Here is a 15748-nt window from a genome sequence, read left to right on the forward strand (position 1 = left end):
CACAGAGTCTTTGATATGTGCTTAGAGAAGTGCCTGTGGTTGTCAGCGGCTAGACAGGCACTATCACAGCCCTTCCTGTCCCTTCTCCAAAAATCAAACAGACAAGCAAAATCCCAGAGCACACTGGCTCTGATCCTTGTCAGGCTGGAAAGGATACAGTGCTAACATGGTCAGAGAAGCCTGACTCCCACAAGAGCCAGTGAACTCCATGCTATCCTAAAGTCACAGAGACCCAACCCGCCAGCCACTACCCGACCACGTGCCTAAGTCACCAAAGGCAGGAGGTACATAGGGCAAGGGGTGGGATGAACCAGCGCCAACAGGTCAAGAAAATACACTCAGTTGTTAGCTGGGGTTTTGTCCCTGCAATCCTCAAGGGACTTTAATGCAACAAATAATGTTCTTATTCATACTCAGATTCACTAAGTCTTAAGATAAAATTAAGTTCAAATTTTATTTTATTTACTTAATTTATTTTTGAGATAGTGTCTCTTTCGGTCACTCAGGCTGCAGTACGGTGACACAATCTCAGCTCAATGCAACCTCTATCTCCCAGATTCAAGCGATTCTCATGCCTCTGTATTTGGGAGAGACAAGGTTTCGCCATGTTGGCCAGACTTGTCTCCAAATCCTGGCCTTAAGCGATCCACTTGCCTCGGCCTCCCAAAGTACTGGGATTACACGCATGAGCCACCCAGAGGCTCTAAAATTTTAGAAAGTCATCAAATTGACAGCCGACTGTGCTACAGATCCTGCTAACTTAGGCAGGGCACAGATCTCTGTTCTTCTGACAGCAAATGTCCTTGGAAGAAGACAGAACATCCTTTATTTTATTTTACTTTAAGAAAGTTGCACAATTCTGCGCTGGGGTAGAAATGCAGTACGATAAATACGTTGTTTTGGTATGGACATTCTCTGGAGGGAGTAACAGTAAAGAGTCAGTCCAAAATAGACCCAGCAGTTTTTATCGCTCAACAGCAGACTTAAGGTACTTATCAGAAATAACTATCATCATTAAAATCACCAGCCCTGAAAAGGGAATCTGGAATCTGTAGCCACTAACTGAGCATAGTACCTAAAATGGGCAGGGAGCATGCCCAAAGGCAAATTTATCAGCAATGTGATTTACAGAAATGGAAAACAAGGACACTAAAAGTCTTTTTTTTTTTTTCTTTTTAACTTCTTAACCTTGTGGGTAAACAGTTTTGGGATTAGCTCCCTCAGGGCTCACTAACAGTGATTGATATTTTATTCATCTGGTGACCTTAACTCTCCAGAACAAGATGAAAATCCTGAAGTCAACAAACAAGCTTAACAGAGCAGCCCAGACACGAAAAACCATTCAGGTGCTTCCTTGGGCTCTCTTCTCTGTCACATAAGTCCATCAGCTCTACCACTGTGTTAGCTGAGGGACAGATGACCTCCCTACAATCAGCAAAAACAGTGAATTAAAAAACAAAACAAACAACAACAACAAAAAAACTATGCTAAGCATAAATATATGAAAGACTGCATTGGCAAATTTCAAACATCAGGAAACTCACTTCTTTAGAATCCCAGGGTTCCTTAACAATATAAGGAAAGTGATGTGTGGTTATGTTACATCAAGGTGTTGAGTCCCTTCACCTTTCTAAACGTCTGCTTTTCACAAAATTGGATTAAGAAACATGGGATGCAGGACTCAAACCAAATTTAAACAGCCAGTCTGTTTCCTAATCTTTATAAAAGCAAAACTAGATAAAAACGGCTCTTTATAAGAGTAAAGAACAAATTGCTTTTATGTTCTCTGCCAAGTAAATCGTACCTAGAATTTGATTCCTTTTCAATTTCATTGGAATGGGATAGCCATAGAGTGACACAACATCTGTAACTATAAATGTTGGAAGGTTTAAAATGCTTACAAAGACATGCATTCTAAATAATAGTATCAGAAGAAAAAGTTCATTAAGTATTTGTTACACACTGAGGATTGTGGGTTATCTCCCTTCATCCTCAGGACAGTCTTCAAATCTGTTTTCTAGATAGGGAAACTGAGTCACCACCTGCACGAGGTCACAGAGCTGCCAGGTGGCAGGCTGGGACAGAGCCGGCTGGCTTCATCCCACTCTGCTGGGCTGTGCGTTCAGAGGACAGCTATTTGCAGATGCCCCGGCTCCTTATGTGACCCACACATCCTTAGTGCCCCGATGCTGGCTCAGCTGGGAGCATTTCCTAATGCTGACACTCCCTGCTCCCAGCAACCCCGATCAGCAGAACCTATGAAATACCTGCCGAGAAGCTGCCACTCAGCTTGGCCATTTCCTTCAGATACTGAATTCCTTCCTCATTATCGTGTTTTAATGGAGAGACTAGCATTCCTTCTCAACAGGGATTTCATGCTTCGTTTTTCCTGTTCTGTCTCCAGAGGCCAGAAGGAGTAAGTGCAAACAATCCCCCCTCTGGAGTCCCACCCAACTCACACATTCCTCTACCCTCAGCCCACCCTCCCCTGCCCATCTCAGGGCAGAGAACTGACATCCAACAGCTGCACTAATCTCTCCCAGTTGCTGCAAGCAACAGTGACAACTCTGTGACAGGGCTTTGGCCAGGCAACCACCCCTTGCCATGTCCCAGGAACCCGCCCTGGCTGCACACGGCAACCCAATACTCTGTTCCAAGTGTTCAAACCAGCGTAGCATGAAGCACTGGGCAGAGTCTGAGGGACTTCAGGAAGGGTGTATGGTGGGCACTGAAGCAGGATGGGCCACTCCTTGCTCTGGCTCTTGGGTAGGGGGCAGGGTAGTCCTGACCAAGACTCCTGTACCTATTAGGTGGGGGTGGGAGAGTGGGGGCAGTCCTCCCTCTGGCGGGACCTCTGTTCACAGCCCCCAGAAGCATTTAAAATCTGTTTCTGCTTGCCCAAGCCTCAGCCTCATAGATTCTTGAATACAAGATGCTGACAAATATTTTATCTTTTCCCTGTTTTTAGGATGACATTTGACAAGGGTGGGATCAATCCCGGGCAGGTGAAGAGTCTTGGGGTCTCTGCAGGTGATGGGCATGCAGTGAAGGGAGGTGAACATTCCTTGAAACAGTCAAGAATGCAGAAAAAAGAAGGCATTTCCCTCTGGTGGCCCCACTACTAAGATGCAGGCAGGGAGTGTTCTCAGCTGTCCTCCCTACTCATGGAGCTGAGGTGCCTGCCAGAGCCCCCTTGGGCTCCCTATGTACTAATTCCCAACACAGATTTCAGGGCATCACCTTGAACTCAGAGATGACCAGGGTCAATGAAGTACCAGACGCAGGAGGGCCCTGACCCAGAGGAAATTAAGTGAAGCACCTCAGCCTCTGATGTAAAATCCCAAGGAGAAGCTTTGCATCCACTAGATCCCTCTGCCTGGAATTTGAGGTAAATGTGCCCTCCTGGGCCCTGAACTTTGTTTTATAACCAATCACCCGTTTGCTTGTTTTGTGCCTAGCCCGTACCCTGTCTCAAACATCATTGTTTCCTTCAAGCCTGGGCAAGTGCCTGGCACACAGTATGAACTTTGCTGGATACATTTTAACTGAAATGATGTTAACATTACTTATTACCCGATCTCCTTTCATCAGGGGGCCATCTAAGATTACACAATAACTTCGGCCAAGTTTCACCCTCAGCAGTGCTGTGCCAACAGGGTGACCATCCAGTCGCTGCCCTCGGGCCTTCACACAGGAGACACAACTCAGCATCAAAGCTGCCGCCCTCCCTGCCATAGGTGGCTCGTCTGAAACCTCTCTGTGGGCTGTTAAGCACCTGAAATGTGGCTGATAGAGCCAAGATGGGCCGGGGTCGTGCCACACACACCAGATTTCAGTCAGTACATGAAAGCAAGAATGTGAAACACATCACTCACAATTTTTCTATTAATGATGTGTTGACACTGTATTTTGATAATACTGGTATACTCAATAAAGCATTATTATTCATTTTGTCTCTGTTTTTACTTTATAAAAACATGGCTACTAAGGCCAGACAGGGTGGCTCACGCCTGTAATCCCAGCACTTTGGGAGGCTAAGGTGGATGGATAGCTTGAGCCCAGAGTTGAAGACCAGCCTGGGAAAGACAGGGAGACCCTGTCTCTACAAAAACATACAAAAAAAAATTAGCTGCACCTAGTGGCACACCCCTGTGGTCCCCGCTACTTGGGAGGCTAAGGTAGGAGGATCGCTTAAGCATGGGAGGTCAAGGTGCAGTGAGTCATGATCATGCCAGTGGACTCCAGCCTGAGTGACAGAGCAAGATCCTGTCTCAAAATAAAATAAAATAAAATAATAATAAAATAAAATGTGGCTACTAGAAAATTTCAAGGACATGCATGGCTTGGATTCTCCTGCTGGCCAGGGCTGACCTGGATGTTCCTCCCAGCTGACTTCATTCACAGCAGGGTATGGCCAGTTGCTCTGTTCTATTCTGATGGACATTCAATGCCCAGCAACATCCTCGCACAAAGGATGTTCTCTGTGTAGCCACCTGCTCTCTGAACACTCCGTCCCTCACCTCCAATTCCAAATGCCAGCTCTCCATAGCCTGACGCCACTCCCTCCTCTGCCTTCTCTCCCTCGTTGGGGAGCTGTGGGGGCAGGGGGATGACTGACCATTGGTCATGTCAGGGTGAAGCTAACACCAGACCCTAAGAGCTGGCATCTCTTTAGGCAGCTTTGTGTCTTCCTTTCATTCTATGATAACACTTCATTCATTTGAAACACAGTGGAGTGGAGGGAAATGGAGTCGAGATTTACATGAGTTTGGATTTCCAACACTTTTTATTAAGGAACAATGGCACTTTGCCAACATTGGTGGGAGGGGAACGGGGACAAGTGCAGGAGAGAGAAGGCAACAGCTGTTTTGAGTTACGAACCTTCAGTCTAAGTGGGTAGCAGCCCGCTGTGGTTCTTTCTGCTGCCTCTGGGGTTTGAAATGGAGCTGGTGTCTATTTTAGTTCTGGGATAACAAGCTGTCTCTCCCACCAGCTACTGTCCCAGTTCACCGCCAGGCTAGGCCCCGCTGGCATAGGCTGCCCCAGGCCTCCTCTGATAGCAGGCTATTACGGGGATCAGCAGAGCAGAGAGAAGCAAAGGACATTAACCATGTTCTGTAATCAACTCTTTTGGGTTTCCAGATGCCAGCCCCACCCCACCTAGCAACAGTTATAGATAGAGCCACAGGGTAGGGGCGGCCTGTGTGCCCCCACAAAGGATGCCTGGCAACCTCTTCTTACAGGCCACCCTTCAGCTGCAGCTGTGGGGCCAGTAAAAGGATAGGCTGTTCAGAGGGACCAAAGTCCCTGCCAGGCAACAAAACTGCCTCAGCCAACCCCTCACCAAACACCAGGCATTACTAATCAACAGGTGAAGAAAATCCTCTAGGTGTGCTAGCTGGAAAAGCAGGACTGAAGGTTCAACTTCACAGCCTGTCTACACCACCAGCCCTATCATCACCGTGGATTAATCACTCACCAAATCCTGTCCATCCAAACCATGAAAAAACTGATGAGCGTCTGATGCAATGCCCATCTCCAACCTCTCTGCAGAGGAAGCCTGGTCTCTCCCTGGAGCAGGTCCTTTTCAGAGGGCTGCTCCAAGAGAACCCGCCCCTCACCCTGGTCAGCGTTTCAGAAGGGGACACCTGATCTGCCTCTATCACTGCCACACACCATGCTATGCGGGCTTGGACTGCTCAGAAATCTCTTGTGGGAGCCACATTATTTTTCCCATAGAATAAATCTATCTAGAAGGGAGTAAATAATGGTTCCTAAGGTGACATCTGATCACAGAATAAAATATGAAGTGAGATAAAGTATACAGAGGGGATCAGAGACAGCTTATATTCACTGTAGCACTGGCTCTGAAGGCTGCTGGGCAGGAACGTGAGCAGGAGCTGGGGTCCACTGTGTTGTTTCTGCCTCTGCTCATGATTCTCTTTGGGAGGCTCAGTTGGTAATGTCATCTCTGCTCACTCAGGTCATTGATCTATAGAACTATTTCAGTATTCATCACCCACCGCAAGCCCACATCCTGGGGATGCTGTGGACATTCCTGAACCTGTGAAGTTTCCCAAATCTCTCAGAGCTAGAGGGCCTACACAGGGAGGAGCCAGATACCTTTTCCTGGCAGACAGAATAAAACAACTGTTAAGAGACAGGCTTTGGGGCTGGGCATAGTTCCTCATGCCTATAATCCTAGCACTTTAGGAGGCCAAGGTGGGGCAGATCACCAGAGGTCAGGAGTTCAAGACAAGCCTGGCCAATATGGTGAAACCCCATCTCCACTAAAAATTCAAAAAAAAATTAGCCAAGCATAGTGGCACAAGCTTGTAATCCCGGCTATGCAGGAGGCTGAGGCAAGAGAACTGCTTGAACCCAGGAGGCAAAGGTTGCAGTGAACTGAGATTGCGCTCCAGCCTGAGCGACAGAGCAAAACTTTTCTCAATTAAAAAAAAAAGAGAGAGAAGGCTTTATGAACATAAGGATTATTTGGCCCTACCATCCTTCAATTTGAAGGATGAGAGAACCGGTTCAGATGTAGCTAGATGAGGTCCCGTATGAGCAGAGAAGGAGTAGGGTACAGGCCTGACAACCAGTCTGGGCCCATCTGAATGATCAGGCAATTTCTTGAGACTGGGGAGTTCCGTAAAGACATTTCATAGCATTTTAATTGTTCAGCAGTTTAAATTCTTCATGAGTTCCTTTTTCCCTCCCCAGCAGAAAAACTTCAGGATAATGTGATTAAGGATAATCATATATGACCTGGCATCAGGTTACCATACAATTTGGCTTTTCTCTATAACATAAGTCTTTAGCTTGCTTGGACCTTCCTATTCTAAGTCACAGCTAAACACATGTCCTCAAGAAGGAAATCTGGTCCATATATCAGGGATTCAGGCAAACAGATGCCCAAATTCTTGCATTCCCAAGCTGTCTTCTAAAACCCAAAGCTGCATGAGTATATGGCCCCTTCTACGCTTGTGACCCTGCAGCTGTGTGTGACTTCCAGGATGGGCTACTTTCAAATCTCTCAACAACAGCAGAGGTTCCTAAGTGGTTCTTTGTTCTTTTCAATGCGTAAAATCTCTGGCAGTAACATTTTAAAAATGGCAATTCTCTAGGAAAAACTTCCAAATCTATCAATTCATTAAGAACAAAGGACTGGTTGCCTGATGAGTTATCAGAGAAGGTAGAGAAAGAAAAATGAGCCCTCTGAATTTTTCTGGGAAGTCCTGTCACTACCCATGTTTTCTGCTTGGCAAGGCTGAGGATCAGAAACACTGGAGCTGGGAAGCCCCTACAATTCAAGCTGAATGGCAGAGCAAATCACCTATTACTTTTTTATTGAAACATATCAGGCTCCATTTTTGGCCAAGTGTCCTGAACTAAGCAGAAATTTCTCTTACCCCAAAATGGCTTCTCAGGTTTCTGTGCTATCAGGTCCAGCTCAGTTCAAACACTTCTAAGTGCCTATGATGCACTAGTGCTGTGCCGGGGGCATCCAACACGTGGGCTGTCCCTGTTTAGGCCATATATCCACCCATCGCTAAGACTCATTTGAGTTGCAACATCTTTTTTAAAGAAAATCTATCTGTTGTCCAAGAGCATCTGTGATAGCAGACTCCCCAGTGCTCAGGGACTCACTGGTGACTACTCAAGGGGTTTTGCTGAGAGAAAGAAAGCACAGTGAACCATGTGAACATCCCGTAGCTACAGAGACCCTCTGACAACTCTCAGCCAACTTCTTCTCCACACCAGTACTTCCTTAACTGCCTCTCTAGTGTTGTTGTGCACAAGTTCAATCACTGGAGCCCACTGTGAAGTAACGGAAGTTCAGAACATGTCACATGCCAGGAGAAACAAGAATGAACAAGGTCTAGTTCACCCTTTCTTCTACCTTAGTGGGTTATCTGAATGGGTCTCCATGTGGGTCTCCAGTCCATACTTGCACACAAACTCCTTGAAACATACTGGGCAGTGAAAGACTTCATCAGCCTTCTTCTCCAAGTCACCTGACTGCCCATCTTCTACCATCTGAGGGAAAAGGAAAAAAGTGAAGTCACGAAGGAGGTCTCCCACATGGGATGGCTTTGGAAGAGAGACCAACACTAAATCCACAGATTTACAATAATAAAAGGCAAGGGTTGCATTATCCAATCCTGGTTATTAAGGACCTGACCATTCATTCATTCACTCACTCATTCACAAAACAAATACCCCCAGAACACCACCTACCATCCATCCACCCACCCACCCACCCACCCACCCAACCATCCACTGACTTGACAAGTACTTATGCAGCACCTCTTATCTGTCAGGCACTGGTAATAAAAAAAAATAAAGACAAAAGAGTCCTGAATGCTTATGAAGCTTCCATTTTAGCTAGAAAACCATGTAGAAAGCATGGAAACAATCGCAAAAGCTCTTCATTTCAACTCTGGGCTCAGCAGAGGGGCTCCAAAGAGGAAGTGCACACTGGTAGTCTTTTCTTAGACACTTTACAGAAACAGTATGGGAAAACACAGGTTAAGAGCTTAGGATGGATGTCTGCCAAGTCTCCACACTGCGAAAATAAAGATTAGTGGTATTTCTGACAAAAGTCCCATGAGCAGGCACATCTGTGCTGGGAGCCAAGAGGACCTTTTTAGCTGGTGCTGGGTCTTCTCTCTCTGACTCGGCATCATGACTCAGTTTCCTCTTGGAGGAAAGTCGCCTACGCTTCAGCGGGGATGGAGGGGCTGTGGCTGTGGCACTGTTAGGGTCCTTCTCATGGATCTTCATATGTCTGAAAAAAACACACACACACAATGTGATCTAACAAAAAAAGTTCATTTATGTTTTTAATATTTTATATTTAGGCATTGGTACTTAAATTTTCTTTAGTTAAGATATATAAAGTATAATTTATATAATTGACTTATATCATTTTTAAAACTCTATTATCTCCTTGAAGCTCTCTTAAAGTTCTTGCAAGTGCTATCGAAAAGTGTTGCTCAATGCCTTGCTGTTCACTGGAAGACATTCATGAACTTAACTCGCATTAACAAGATGAAAACAAACTATCTGGTGACCTGCTCCAGTCATACAGACAAAAAGGACTATTTTAGGACATGCAACTCTGTAGAATAAAGAATTCCCAGATACCTAAACTGTTCCACTAGTTCATAAACTACATGATAATGCTCCCCTTGTCCCTAGAACCCACCTCCCATCTACCTGTTGTACACATCTCTCGTCTGCCTTTGGAAGCATTTTGGTGGTCAAATTTGAGATATGCTAACAGAGCAGATGTCCAGAGTGTTTAAGACCTGAAAGCAGTTCCATATTGTTAATAGTATTATGTGGATTTATAGATCACAAGAGTAACTTGGACAATGGAATGAAAAAGTTACATGCGGTAACTATAATATCTACAGGACTAGGCTACCCATATAAGAAAGTGTTACATAAAATGTTTGTCTATTCCAGAAAGAGTCTTATGGATTATCTGACTTAAGTAACCTTACTTTATTGAGTTCTAAAACAAACATTCTAAGAACAAGGTCCCAAGATATATGGGAAAGAATGATATTACAAATGAATAGTCAGCCTTAATTTCTCAATTTTGCAACATAAAAATAATTTAGTTTAGCCAATGACAATCATCATTACCATCATCATGTAACTGTGGTTGAACTGTGCCATATTTAAGACTGTAGCCACAGCTTTTTATGAATATTTTATAGGATTCTCTTGCTTGAGAAATTCTCTGGAGCAGGCAAAGACAGCAAACTTTTCATGAGCTATCCCGTTACCCTTCTGAAAAGAAGTTCCGCTCTCTTTTTAGCTGTACCTTCTTTTTTGCTGTTGTTGAGACGGAGTCTTGCTCTGTGGCCCACGCTGGAGTGCAGGGGCATGATCTCGGCTCTCAGGAGGTCATGGCTGCCGTGAGCTATGATCATGCTACTGCACTCCAGCCCGGGAGACAGACTGAGAACTGGTCTAACAACAACAACAACAACAAAAAGGCCAGCCAGGGTGGCTCACCCCTGTAATCCCCGCACTTTGGGAGGCTGAGGCGGGGAATCACAAGGTCAGGAGATTGAGACCAACCTGGCCAACATGGTAAAATTTTGTCTCTACTAAAAATACAAAAATTAGCTGAGCGTAGTGGTGCACGCCTTTAATCCCAGCTACTCGGGAGGCTGAGGCAGGAGCAACACTTGAATCTGGGAGCTGGAGGTTGCAGTGAGCTGAGATTGTACCAGCCTGGCCACAGAGCAAGACTCGGTCTCAAAAAAAAAATAGAATGATAAAGAATCACAGACAACCATTATTTAGTTCTTGGCCTCCTAAAGCCTTGACAAAGTCAATGGAAACAAATAGCTTTGTTTCAGCACCACCTCTATTCCAAAGTGATTATGATTTGAGGGGTCCATCTCTTAGTATCAAGCATTAGGAGCAAAAAAGAAAGGCTGGCAAGATTTTGACACTCCAATTTTAGAAGTGCTCATTTTAAAGAAAGAGCTGACAAAGCATTATAAGAGATTTAAACTATCATCAAATGTGCCCTTTCAATAAATTACTCAAAATTAATTTTAATTAAATTAACAACATCCATACCCTTTTCTACAGTTGATACAAGAATATTAGAAATTAGAGGCTGACAACTATAAACAGTTCATAAGCCCATTTCAAGCTCTATCTTTTGAATCATATGACACAATATTTATAGAAATACAAAATGATGCTTTATTATTTTGTTCTTGGGATTTATGAGAGAAGCTGTTTTCATAAAGGAGAGACTGGGGCTAACACTTAGTGAGGGCCTAGTAGGAATCTTAGTTCATTATTTTCATTGTGCAGATGTGGCACCTGAGGTCCAGGAAGGCCAACCTGCCCATACCGTCAGAGCTTGAGCCGACCTACACGCGCCGACTCTGAGCTCATGCTCCTCCCGCAACCCCAACCTATCTCATCTCCCAAGGCCACACCAGTCAGTTAACTCCATTCTGGATGACCAGCTGCAATCTTAGGGATATAACCTGAATCCAGACACTCCCTCTTTGGTGGACTGTGGCCACGGGTGGCACAGTTACTACCAAATTCTAATCAAACTTCAACAGGAGAAAGAAGGGGGTGAGACCCCCATGTGTAAAAGCACAAGCACTGCTCCATTCCAGGGTAAAATCCCCACCTACTGGCCACAATGTGGCCAAGTTCCCACTTTGTCCTTCCAGTCGCATAATGAGCAACAGCCACAGGTGCACTGATGACCTCAATTCAGGGTTGGAGAGGTCTGGCCGGGTCTGACAATGGATGTGATGTAGTGAGAGATTCTCCCCACCCTGACTCCTGCTTTGCTTCCCTGACCTCCAACAACAGAAGCTGCAACTTGAGCTGTTCATTTCCTCCCAAAAGCTCACAGGAAGTAGAGCCAGAATCATCATGATGAGACACTAATGGCCCCTTCCCCTCAAGGTGTGGCCAAAACAAAGCAAGGATGGTGGGGAAGAGACTATTCTAATCCTTAGAAGGCTTGGGTCTATCTTTCTCTCAGGGTTGATTTCAAGGGCTAATCTGTCTAATTTCCATGCATCCTGAGAGTCAATAAAAGACAAGGAGCCCATGAACTGGATGGGAGCTGGGATGGGATTCAACCCCCTACTCTGCACAGAAAGTCCCTCTCCACAGCAGACTGGAGGGATCACCATTTAGTTCTGCTTGGACACTTCCAGCAACAAGAACTTCTCCATTTTCACCGGCTGTTCAAAATTGTTAAAATCATCTCCGTTACATTGAGTCAGAAATTCTGTCCTTGCTTTAATGTCTATCTGTCTGTCCTCAGGGGAGATGCTGTGTTATAGCATCAGTCTATGTTCTCATTGGCATGGCAGCTCTTCAAATAGTGCAAGAGGACCACTGCATTTCTGTAATGTGTTCTCTTTTCAAAACAGAACAACCCCCTTAAGCTCTGCTTGCAAGTCTGTGGAATCATGTTGGTCCTAAGTAATCTTGGAATGCTCTCCAGTGTACAGGTATCCTTCATGAAATGCTGGATTCCAGATGCAAATTCCAGTCTGGATGTAATCTGACAGCTCAGGGCACATGGCTGGCACTACGACCCCCAGAAGCTATGTAAAGGGAGCCTGGGTGGGTTCCATTGGGTGTGTTTATATCCTCAGTTCCTACCAAGTTTGCTGTCAATCACGATCCCCGCGATTCCCTCACTGACTGCTATCAAACCACGTTTCCTCCATTCTGCACTTGACTAGTGCGTCTTTTCACCTTCCAGACTGGCAAGCGTGAGAAAGTCTTACAATATTCGGTGTTGGTGTGGTTCAGACAATTGATATTCTTCCATCGTTGGTGGGAGTAGAAATGAGTGATTGCCATTCTGCAAAGTGGCTGAGCAACAGAGATCTGAATTTTAAATATGTATGCTCTTTACTCCAGTAATTCCACTCCTAGAAATTTGTCTTAAGGTCTAATAACTGGACAGGTATGCAAATATCCATATATAGGGATTCACAGTTCATTATTATTCACCAATGGATACACTGCACAAACACTAGCAATGGCAGGAATTCCCACCAGCTGGTCTTAGTATCTCAAACTGACCACTCTGCTTTTCCTCTTGCTCTCTTATTGTCCATATTCTATCCAGCAGCCAGACTGAATGTCTAAAATACAGGACCAATCATACCACTCCCCTGCTTAAATTCCTCTGACAGTCCCATTCTTAGAATTAAATCTGGCTTCCACCTATCTCCTAGACTTCAATAGTAGAGCACTCTGCCCTCTTCCATCCCAAGGCCCTTTCAGACAGACTAGTCCCTGTGGGTCCCTTGAACATGTCCAACTAGTTCCCACCTCTGGCATTCAGGTACTTGCTGCTTCTGCCTGGAAAACTGCACCCCAGACCTTCCCAAGCCTGGCTCCTACGGTCCAGGTATCGTGCCATGCACCTCTCCTGCAAAGCCTTCCCTGAGGCCCCACACCCCACCTGTGTAGATGCTCTCAAGCCCACTATTCAGTGTTCCTTCCTCCACAGCACACAGCAGTGCTGAAGGTATCACGTATTTTACTCATCTCACCATCCCCTCACCCTCAATTGAAGTAAGTTCCATTACATCAAGAACCAGGTCTCTGCTGTTCTCTGCATGAGCCCTGGTAGCACAAAGGTGTTGGTATGTGAAGAATAAACAAATAAATAAATATTTGTTGAATTCCTGAATGGACAAAAGGGAAGGAATGAAGTGTATGTAGAAAATGTTTGCTTCACTCAGGGTATCACCACAGCATACATTCTCAGGTTCCAGGACACCTTGTAAGTTGTCTTGCTAGGATTTGGTGTGAGCAAACGTGACACGAGATTGTGAACACTGTCACAATGAAGGGACTTCAATCAAAAACACCCCAAAAATGAACACTGAGGACATGGGTTAATCTTTTCTTATTGGAATTCATAACAACACCTATACTCATTGCAGAGAGAGGCTAATGTAAAATCAAAGTATGCTTCTGCTTTTCCATAAAATTCTGTAATTTTTTTTTTGGAAGCATGACACTTTAACAGTAGAAATCCTGCCACACTATGGTCTAAGGAAGGAATTTTATCAGAATTTTTGGAGTCAAGAGAAGTTTTATCCTACTCATAACACCCAAAGAGGCTTTTACAGTGATGAATGAACACAAATATTACAGATTTTTTTAAACTTGGAAAAAAAAATCTTGAGTACTTTCTGGCATGGATCAGAACCTACTTTAAATCTAGGAGTAGATGCTGATTTTCGACTTAAATTGTTTTTCTCCCACAAGTGTAATCATTTGCTTTCTAAAGTTTGAGATGGTCCATTTTAGTAGGGTGGGCTGTCTGTGAGAATACTGAAGACATCAGAGTTAAACCAAAGAGTACACCCTGTGCTAGGGCTGAAGACTGGTAAATAACTCTAGGGAGACAGACCAGTCCCTAAAACCTGACCCTCCCTACCTTCCTGAATGTTCTCCTTACCAGTTCCAAATACAGGAACTTTTTGCTGACCTTTCTTAGTTATTTAAGTCATGAAATTTGGGAATGGGGTAAAGCTCTTAGCTATTCAAGCATTGGTTTGCTCTGAGTAGCAATCGGGAATCTGGGTGGAAAGACGATATAGACAGAAACCATGTGATGCAATGAAGCTTCTGGGTGGTCTCTGAGAAGTGACACATTTGAGATGTGAGATCTTTGTTCTGCCACCTAGTAATCATGGAGACTCCAGAGAATCTTGGGCTACCTCAGCTTTAGTTTCCACACTGGTAAAAAGAGGACAGTCCTGCCAGTCTCGCAGAACACCAGCATTCACACTGTAGGGCTCTGACCAGCAGCATGGGCACCAGCTGGGAGCTTGATGCAAATAAAACTCCGTGAGCCCCACCCCAGGCTTGCAGACTGGTAGGTGCTGGGTTAGGGCCCAGCAATCTGGCTTGCACAAGCCCTGTAGGTGATACTGAAGCTTGCTTAAGTGTGAGAACCGTGGGATCATAGTGAATTTCTCCAGCTCTCTACACTGTTTGCAGGTTCGGTTAACCAACTGACCAGGACACGGACATTTTTTGGATACCAGCATTAAACGTCTCCAAGATTCATCTTCCAGTATACCAGCAGTCTCCGCATCAGTTTACCAGGCATAAATGCTTAACCAAAAAGTTGGGAAATTTAACATTCTTAAAATTCTTTCAGGGGCAAAATCCTTTGGGAAACTCTCAACAAGTTTAAATGTGACCCAAACCAAAGATTACTTAGTCATGGTTGCCCTCACAGCAGGTCTCAGACATTCTTCAAGCTCTCCCATATGTAATTTACATGTGGAGGATAAACCTCAGGAGAGACCTAGACACTTCCGGTACTTGCTAACTTTTCAGTCTCAATTTTCTTCTAGGTCTGTTAATGGAGGAGCAGACTTATTTGATCCTCTGAGTGAATGGCAGTGTAAGGAAAGTCACTTCGTCAGGACACTGTACACAAAGCACAGCTGGCACGGCCCTGAACTCGCCAAGCTGAAGACAACAGGTTCAGAGTCTGGCAACCGGGGGAGACAGACACCCGCATCCGTACCTGGTACTCACTTTTCTTGTCTAACAAAGCCTTGTGATAAACAGAGGAAATGAATAAGAACCCCCGCAGCTGCACAACCTACATTTCTGGCCAAAGTACGTCTCTAGGAAGATGTTTGTAGGTTTTCATAACAAATGCCTAGGAGAGGAGTTCAGGGTGGAGGGCTGTGGATGATGCTTGTAATGCCAATCGAGTTCTATGCAAGCAAACGGGGGATGGAGAGCAGACAAAGAATGGGAGGGGGTGGGGGGAGGGAGCAAGGCGGCAACAGAACAGTTCCTGGTGTGGCCCCACCTGTAAAGTGCAGAGGCACCTTCTAGTAATTCAGGTGTTGTTTGGGTTCAGTCATGCTTGTCTGGAAGGCAGGTTGCACCAGCTGTGCCAGGGTGTGGAGGAAGGTTAGACGATGTGTAAGCACCTGTGCTGACCCCAAAGCCAGCCCTCTTAGAAAAATCTAAAGTCAGCCTGGCACGAAGTGTAAACCCGCTGTCTGTAGGCTCACTGTGGGAATGTGTCAGCCAGGTGGCTCCCAGGACTCTCGGGATACTCCTGGTGAAATGCATTGGACAGTTCAGCTGCCATCACTGGCCAGTTAGATCCCACAGCCTCTGATGTGGTCAATGTGGCCCAAAGAGGCCATGACAAAGTGAAGCTCCGTAGCTGATA

General features: G+C 45.2%; 1 protein-coding gene across 24 annotated transcripts in view; it reads right to left on the minus strand.

Moving 5' to 3' along the window:
* RREB1 (ras responsive element binding protein 1) overlaps nucleotides 1-15748 on the minus strand; it is a 203226-nt gene that overhangs the window by 32215 nt on the left and 155263 nt on the right. For all 24 annotated transcript variants that reach the window (XR_013533775.1, XR_013533771.1, XR_013533776.1 and 21 more), the window contains 2 exons: nucleotides 8647-8791; nucleotides 7904-8040 (listed from right to left, as the gene is read on the minus strand). Coding sequence is in view for 15 of the 24 variants with exons in the window: in XM_078368417.1 (XP_078224543.1) it covers nucleotides 7904-8040; nucleotides 8647-8791 (282 nt within the window). In the remaining 9 variants the exon portion in view is untranslated. The remainder of the gene's footprint in view (nucleotides 1-7903; nucleotides 8041-8646; nucleotides 8792-15748) is intronic.

Source organism: Callithrix jacchus, chromosome 4 (genome assembly GCF_049354715.1).
Source record: "Callithrix jacchus isolate 240 chromosome 4, calJac240_pri, whole genome shotgun sequence".
Taxonomy (NCBI): domain Eukaryota; kingdom Metazoa; phylum Chordata; class Mammalia; order Primates; family Cebidae; genus Callithrix; species Callithrix jacchus.